This window comes from Bidens hawaiensis, unplaced genomic scaffold, assembly GCF_021521415.1.
Source record: "Bidens hawaiensis isolate Kalapana, Puna unplaced genomic scaffold, B.hawaiensis_p1.1 tig00001206_1, whole genome shotgun sequence".
NCBI lineage: Eukaryota > Viridiplantae > Streptophyta > Magnoliopsida > Asterales > Asteraceae > Bidens > Bidens hawaiensis.
Genome location: NW_027491069.1, coordinates 2,394,162 through 2,402,992, shown reverse-complemented (window position 1 = coordinate 2,402,992; position 8,831 = coordinate 2,394,162). Strand labels below are relative to the sequence as shown.

The 8,831-nt window shown below is 38.0% G+C and overlaps 1 protein-coding gene across 1 annotated transcript; it reads left to right on the top strand.

Moving 5' to 3' along the window:
* The first annotated feature begins 5,692 nt into the window (after positions 1-5,692).
* LOC143564772 (putative glutathione S-transferase) lies at positions 5,693-6,839 on the top strand. Its single transcript, XM_077051953.1, has 2 exons — positions 5,693-6,055; positions 6,402-6,839. The coding sequence occupies exons 1-2, from the start codon at positions 5,744-5,746 to the stop codon at positions 6,735-6,737; spliced, it is 648 nt and encodes a 215-aa protein (XP_076908068.1). The 5' UTR covers positions 5,693-5,743; the 3' UTR covers positions 6,738-6,839.
* Positions 6,840-8,831: the final 1,992 nt, after the last annotated feature.

Genomic DNA, 8,831 nt, shown 5'->3' with positions numbered 1-8,831 from the left:
AATACTTGTCTGAACAGAAAGGAGGGTTTGACTAGTTGAGAACTGACCGGGTTGGTATTATGGCTTGTCATACAAACCAGACCAAGTTCAAATATTCAAGGCACTTCTTCTTATGCATGCATGTAAACGCGTTGACTAACAATCCTTGGATGATGTATCCAAAATTCATCCAAATGCTTTTAGATGATTTGATGCCCGAGGTGCCGAAATCCTTTTACCCGATAATGTTTGATGATCGGGGTAATGAACTTCCTCCAACAGAGCCTCACCATGCAAAGATGGTGAAGCAAACGGTGTTTTAAGGCGATGTTGGAACCACCCGTCAAAGGAGGATATAAGTATCAAGGACAAGTTCCTGGTACTAAGTTCGGTTTGTTTGCTGAAACTGAACCTGTTGATGAAGGCCATTGTGAAGAGAGTGATGATGGTGATGATGATGATGATGATAGTGGGGATGAACAAGAGCCAGCCGATGAGGCTACTGAGACTAAGCTGGAGATTGAGCCGGAAAGAAGAACAAAGAGAAAACACGAGCGAAAGAGGAAGGCTATTAGCAAGCCTTCTACTGGTGGTCCTTCTCAACAGACTGAAGAAGGGGAGGAGCCTGAACAGCCACTTAAGTGTTTGAGGAAAGTCGGGGACTCCAAGAAGCCCGTCCCTTCAAAGATGCCAACTTGGTTGAAGGTAATCTTTCATACTTCCACTATGACATTGACACAGCCAGCCGAAACAGCTATACCTCCACCACAAACCACATTACCTGACTCTGACTCTACCTCACCTACCACCTTGCCCCATAGTTTAGCTGCCAAGAAAGGCAAGCTACCTAGGACTCCCAAAACCAAACCAAAGACCAAACATACCCCTAGGAAGCTACATGATTCGCCCGTAATCTCACCCAGTATCTCTCCTTCCAAACTAGGCGAACCAATGCCCTCCATTTTTGAGAACCTACCGATATATCTCCCGCCCACACCTCACCAATCCAACCAACCCAATCACCACCTAGAATCACCTCACCCATAGGATCACCAACCTTCACCTATTCGCTTAGAGCCTCCACCTACTGGTCAGCCACCTTTACCTCACCACCCACCACTGCACAATTTACTTCTCGTATAACCCAAACCCCAACTTAACCAATAACCCTACCACTAGCTCTTACTACCTCATTCCAAACCTAAACCTTAACAATGCCAATACAATCCCAAACCGAACCTATCCAATCGACCACTCCTCCCACAAGTACCCAATCTACTTTCCTAGCCCCTGCTTTGTTGTCCGGAGGAAAGTATACAAAGGCTCCAGTGTACATGGATCTTATCCTTGAAAGGATTTAGGCACTGGAGGAATCAAATGAAAAGCGAGCCAAGCGGGAGTTGCTGATAATTGAGTTTGTAAGGGAACAGGGAACAACGAAGCTGATTTGGTGGAAAGGGTTGCCAAGTTAGAGAGTGAACGAGAGATGGATAAAGGCCTTATTGAAAGTCAAATATTATGGATCAAAACTCTCTCCAGAAGCGAGTAGACAATAAACAACAATTACTAACTGATCAGTCTCTGTCTCTTGCTAGGCAACATGATGAAGGCTTAAGGGTGGAATCGAGAGTCTCCTATCTAGAGAGTGACTTGCCGTCGTCCTCTCGTATTGAAACTAAGTTAAATGATGATTTGGAAAAGGATACAGATCGAGTATTACAGGAGACTGAACGGTTGGACGCAATAGTTGGCTTAGTTGAGGGTGATCAAGGATCCTCAAGGAACATCGGTACTCTTATTGCTGAAAAGACCGAACTTCGATTCGAGGTGGACAGGTTGAAGGAAAGATTGGATAAGCAAGATAGGTTGAATGAGGTTCAATTAAAGGTAAATGAAGAAATGGCCAACAAGTATCTTTGTAACATCTAGGAAAAACCCATATTTATTTTGGGCTAAAGTTGTCAACTTTGAAAGTTGAAGGATTAAAAATATTCTCAAGATAAGTCATGAGAAAAATGAGAGAAGGATCAGGACTGAAAATGAAAATCTGAAATTTTGGATAGTACAAGGACTGAAAATGAAAATCTAAAATTTTGTATCTTCGCGCGACGCGAAGGATCAGGCTTCAACATCTTCACGCTATGCGAAAGACAAAAGACTTGAAGCGACTTTGACGCATCTTCGCGCGACGCGAAGTAGCAGGATCAGATTCTTCGCGCGACGCGAAGTTTCATTTCTGCATGCGTGACACATGGGGAGACGTGGAGACACGTGGCAGCACTTGGAGACACGTGGCAACCCTACTGATAACTCGGCAACCCTATAGCAACTTCACGCGGCGCGAACCGCCATACCTTGCATCTTCGGGCGGCGCGAAGATGCCCAAATTCAACTATAAGGGGGGGGGGTGATCAGCATTCCCATCTCACACCTCCAACACCCATTTTCACACACTTTCTCACACACACTAGTCTCGAGAAACGTGCCGACCTCGTTAAACGTGCCAAGCTCCGAAGCTCTGACGGTTTAAGCGATAGTACGCGAAGTAGAGTAGAAGTGTTACTCGATCAGTCATAAGTGTTTAACTCCAAGTACCTATACGAGGTAGGGGTTCTAATTAAGTTATTATTTTATTATTATCATAATATCTTAGACCATAGTCGGGGGTATAACCCGAACCTTGATTGATTTTAAATATAATATAACTTTTCATAAGCAAGGGTTATAGTTAATTATTGTTTCTTCATGATTAAGAAACGTAATCATGCCAAGGATATAGTTAAAATAGTATTTCTTAATGATTAAGAAATATACTATCCATTCACACAGGTTATAGTTAAAGTAATGTTTCTTCTTGAAGAAGAAACTTGATATAAATGTTTCTTCCTGAAGAAGAAACCTGATATATAATTAACACATAAAAGGACTAAAGTCCAAATGTTTTATACTATACAAATAAATTGTCAAGGTTACAGCTATACAAAACAGACTACGGGGTCTGAAGCTAGATCATTGATCTAGATATTTATACAAATGTTAATCTCGTACTATAAGTCCGAGATAACAGATAATCAATCAGAAAGCTGAAAAACAGAAACATGAATCAGTAACCGAAACTGATTTACAAACAGGGGTCAGTAGCAGAAACTGAACAATAAACAGGAATCGATGTCAGAAATTGATTACAATCATAAAAGGTGAATACGCCCTAAACTTTTACAACTCTTTTAGAGTCTGAACTGTTTTCATGGGATTTACGAATCCTTAAAACTTTATGTTACAATAATAAGAAACGGACATACTTAGATTAAGAGTATACATGTGTCTGGATCCATACATACATGGTGACTCGGAGTTCCCCGAGGCCATGCGTATTATCAACCACGCCTCTAGAAGTCTACGGACTGTTCAGAGAAATGATATTGTGTATATGATTAATTGTACATGTACTTAGGGTAATTTTAACCCAATTGAGCTGGGTGCCTAATGAGTATTGTCACAAAAGTATTATTATTTGTTTTCACAATGATATTTGAGTCAGCGTCATTCACCAGCTATGTGCTGACGTATTTTCACCACATTTCAGGGAAACTGTAAAGATAAAACTGACAGGAAAGACAGACTAGAAGATTGGAGACATAGTCATTAGAGGTGATCTGATGTCTCAGATATTTTATTCAGAAAATTATAAAGAATTATATTAAAAAAAACAGGTATTTAAATTATCAAACGGGTATTCAAATCCCGAGGTTTCAATATAATAATATTTTTCTAAAAAGACTTCCGCTGATATTTTATTATACAATATTCAACGGGTATTTTGACCCGACATTTTTATAAATGAATATTATATTTTAAAGACTTCCGCTAATAACCCGCAACTCTGATATATTTTCAAAATGGATACCAACTAAGGGGTGTCACACCTAGGCCCTAAGTCGGGTGTGACAGGTTGGTATCAGAGCCATCAGTCTTAGCGAATTAGGTATACTTATTACCTAGGCTTTGACTAGAAATAGGGATATGCTGAAAACATTGGCATTCAATATCAACTGATATCATCATTGAATGATTAAACATGATATGGATATGATTTAATCCTACGGGTACTGATTCAAACAAAATAGGTACTTAATGAAAGCATCAAAAATGTAATCACTGAATAAATAAAACTGTTACGGATAAGATAGGAACACAAATCCTATACCCAATCTAACATCATATAGATGTCTGGCCGTTAATCCAGCCAAGGATCATTTCGACCTCCGTCAGGTAAAGGAAAAGGGTGTATAGGGACAGCCTTACTTCCAATCCCTATATCTAGTAGTGAAGACTCATATCAGACCTCAATAGAGGAAAATTCATATTCTTTCGATTCCAACATCCCACTAGCCCATACCATTGAAGAATCTAGTGGCTAAAGGTGGTTGCCGGTAAACAGGGAAGGACAGTGGGGAGCTTGGAGAGGATTTTCGGGCGAGGGTTCCGATGGCAACGTAAGAGAAACCATTAATTCCAACGAGCTAGAGGTCAATCGATTTTCCGGCGAGGCTTCTGATGACGACTTAGGAGAAACCATTCCAACAAACTAATTCGTTACCCCACCCCAGACTCATGCTCAAATTGATTTCAGGCAAGATCTAATCGGTTCTAGCCACCACATAATTTCGATAAACAATTGTTCATGTTTCCGATTATTCAAAGTGCTCCAAGGTGATATATCTGTTTATGGTTGTGGTGGTGTGCGGTGTTGTGATGATGGTGGTTGAGCTGAAATAAGATAGGGGTTCAAATTGCATGTTAAAAGACAACAAGGTAAGAGAGAGGTTCAAATTGCATGTTAAAAGACAACAAGGTTGTAAATTGCAAGGGTATAATGGTCTTTTTACACGATTTTCAAATTTGGGACTAACGGAGGGTTCCAATTACAAAAAAAGGACCACCACATGGCCCATATCTACGAAAATGGCACTACGGGATTGTAACATGCGTTTTGGATTCTACTACTAGACCATATTTGCAATTAACTCTTAGTTAAAAGTTTAAGCTGAAGCACTAGGGTTCTAGACTTCTAGTAGGTCAAGAAATTAATGAATCTGTAAATTGTTAAACGTAAACAATATTTGTTTGACATTCAAGGGCGGTTCAGTTTTGATCTCATGGGGTGGCTTGGAGGAGATCGGGATAACAATTAAATTAAATGGTATCATTATCTTATTTATCTGTTTATGTTTAAGTTAATTATTTTTGGCCTATCTTTTTGGTTTCGAGATAAGGCAGTAGCCAAAGTCCTAGTTTGTTTAGGAGTCAATTTGTATGGGTATATGTATAGCCCACGTTCATTGTTTATTTTTTTTGTGTTTTACTTTCTGTTTTTCGTTTATCGAGTTAATAAGACAAAGAGTCACTTGTTGAGCACAAACCTTTTTGTTTCTGTTTGAGTGTGATTCCAGATCCACTTGTGAAAGTGTAACATAAATGACCACGTGTAAAGAAATAATAATTCTAAAAAAAAAGGATGTAGTAATTTCCACCACTAGTTTTAACAAACACCCTATTCACTTTTACAATTGTTTGTTCCAACTTTGCACACAACTATTATGCATATTGTACAAGCATATAAAAGCCAGCAACTCTGGGAATTAAACATACTATTAACAAATAAACGACCAACAACCCAGTTGTATATATATGAATCATCCACCCAGAACAACTCAAACCATCCCCAAAACAAAACCTGAACTTAGAAACCAGTTCATCGGAAATGGCAGATGAGGTGAAGTTGCTGTCGCTTCTAGGAAGTCCAAACGTTTGCAGAGTGGAAATTGCTTTAAAACTCAAGGGAATCAACTACGAATCCATCCCACAAGATTTAGTCAACAAGAGTGCCGACCTTCTCAAATACAACCCTGTTCATAAAAAGGTCCCAGTGCTCCTACACAACGGGAAACCGATCTCGGAGTCACTTGTGATCATTGAGTACATCGATGATGTCTGGAAAGGGGTTCCAGTTTTGCCTCAGGATCCTTACGAGAAGGCTCAAGCTCGATTCTGGGCCAAATTCATTGATGATAAGGTAATTGTTATTTTGGCATCCATGGTCTTTGGCAATTATTATTGCTAACTCATATTTCTTATTATTTTATTTTTATTTAGTTTTCTATTTTCTAAGGAAATAAAAAAATGAACTAGAGATTATTTTGTTATGTTTCGGCGTATGTTTGAGTTAACGAATATATATGTTTCTGGTAATCAGGCCGGGTATCTTCAAATACCATACTCTTCTCAGTTCTCATACCTATGAAATATTTTTTAAAACCAATTCCACACCCGAATACTGAATGCTTCAGGTTTCAAGGTTAAATGAGTGTCGTTAACTATTGTCGATAACTGATGTTACATCATATGGCCGGTGTGTTCAGTGCACTCCTGCAATATTGAAGGCTTTTGGCATGGAAGGAGAACAAGATGCTACAGAAGCTAATGGGCAGCTGCAATATCTAGAAAATGAATTGAATGTCAAAGGCAAGAAGTTTTTTGGAGGTGATAGCATCAACCTGGTTGATATTTCTGCTTCTTTCTTAGCCTTTTGGGTTGGAGCAATTGAAGAAGCATCAGGAATACAACTAGTGACCAAAGATAAGTTCCCAAAGTTAACAAAATGGTGTGATGACTTTGTTAACTGTCAAGCTGTCAAGGATAGCTTGCCTCCAAGAGAAGCCCTAGTTGCTTTCTTCAAAGGAAGGTTTGGTAATTAACAAGCAATAAATAGCGTGCGGCGGTTATAAATATGTGTTTATGAAGTTGAAGTTTGTGTGTAGAACATCCATCTATGTTCCAATAAGCAGCTCATAAATGCTGATTGTATTGTATGTGCTATGTTGTATCACTGTATGCAAATTGCATGCAACAATTATAAATGTGTTTACGAAGTTGACGTTTGTGTGCAAAACATCCATCGATGTTTCAATAAGCAGCTCGTAAATTAATGCTGTTTGTCTTGTAGAATATTGTACTCTTTTTTTTATGTTGTTCATTTTGTGGGAGCTGATATGCAAGATTCACTTTGTTTTGGATGAACCCTTGTCTTCTTTAATCATGTCTTTCGATATATGGTACATGAAACTTGTTCATTATTTGATATGTACCTGACTGGGTCAGACAGCCAAAATTTCATGAAAATAGAAGCCAATATAGGTTTTTGGGATCTAAATAACAATTAAGGTAGTTGGTAAAAAAAGAACAAGCATGTTCACTTACTTATTTACGTTCGTACAAACCATCCAAACTATTAGCCACGCACAAAAAGGGCAATGGCCAAGCAAACAACCAAAAGCCCAGTAATTCTGCCGATTGTTCCTTTGACTACGGTTTCGTTGAATAGTAAACATGATTCGTTGAATAGTAAACATGATCGTTTGAATTTTATCAGTTCTATAATTAATTTATTGCTTACAGATAACATCTTGTGCTCTTATGGTTAGTGGTATATTGCTAGACGTTGGCACTAGTTATGTATGGACATGATAAATCTTGTGCAAGTGAACGATTATCGGCTACAAGTCCTCAATGTGCAACATATGTCGAATTAAACTAATAACTCATAATCCTATATGGTAAATAAAAAAGTAAGTTGACCTCTCTAACTATGGATAAAGCCTTAAAAAAGTTATCCCAAACAATGATTATTTGGAATGCTTCAAAAAATAAATCTTCGATAACAAGGTGATTCGTCCATCCAGGGTGCTAGAAAAAACAAAAGTGAACATGTTCCTTTAGATTAAAAATAAGTCGAAATCGAAAAACGAAATCGAAAAACCAACCTTGATTTGTAAATTACAAAGTCAACATGGCTTATTGGTGTGGTTTGTTTGTATCCACTCTTGTTCATAATATGGGGTTGTATCAAATATATATTAAAAGATAACTCTTAAGGTGACATAATTTAACCCATTTTTTAAACGACATTATTAACACCTTCGTATAATTTTTCTAAGAAGAAATGATAATAATATACTTTATACCAGAAGTGACATCAATTTTTCCAAGCCCCTTTAATCATAGAATGACCATGTTCAAATTTTGAAGTTGTCAACTCCAACCATGTCAAAGGTAACATTTATATGATGATGGTCCTATTTAATGGAATTCACAACTTTACTCGGATTAATCTGTTTTGTTAGTTAGCGGAAATCACTAACAACACTTAGATCTTGGATATTAGTTTGCAAACACACAAAGAGAGAAAAAGACGAAGTTTAGTAAGAAGTTATATATGTGGAGAAATGGGTTAAAGTGACCATTTTATAGGGTCCCAATTTCTCCAATGTTTTCATTCATGAGCCCAAGTGGGCTTGCCCAATGGGCTTTTACCGTACAAAAAAACGTACCGACTGTAAGCAAACAGAAAGACATACACAATCCTTGTAATAATATAGAATATTAGTCCTACAATCTCCCTCTAGGATTGAGTACGTATATCGAGGCGCCTTCATCAAGTTCTTTGCTTCGTCTTTATTTCTTGAAATTTAGTACCTGTCTTTATCCAAGAGCTTGAACGAGATTGGATTTTGGACAATTCTTTATTTTCCATTCTTGTAGACTTAAATTTCAATCTTATTTTCTAGGAATGATCAGTAACAGCAAATTTTAGAAACATCAAATGCGGGAGGCTCGACATCTAATTTCTTTTGTTGCCTTTCTTGAGTCGACTGGTTTCTTTCCTTGTCTTCAGACACGATCAGTTCATTTTTAGAGTCCCCATGTCTCCAATGTTTTCATTTCATGGGCCCAAATGGGCTTGCCCAATGGGCTTATACCTTACAAAATAAACGTACAGAGTACGTAATACA

Excerpts from the sequence above, each read along its gene's own strand:
- LOC143564772 (XM_077051953.1), top strand. The coding sequence starts at position 5,744 with ATGGCAGATGAGGTGAAGTTGCTGTCGCTTCTAGGAAGTCCAAACGTT. Across the intron at positions 6,056-6,401 it reads CCAAATTCATTGATGATAAG|TGCACTCCTGCAATATTGAA; the intron begins GTAATTGTTATT and ends CGGTGTGTTCAG.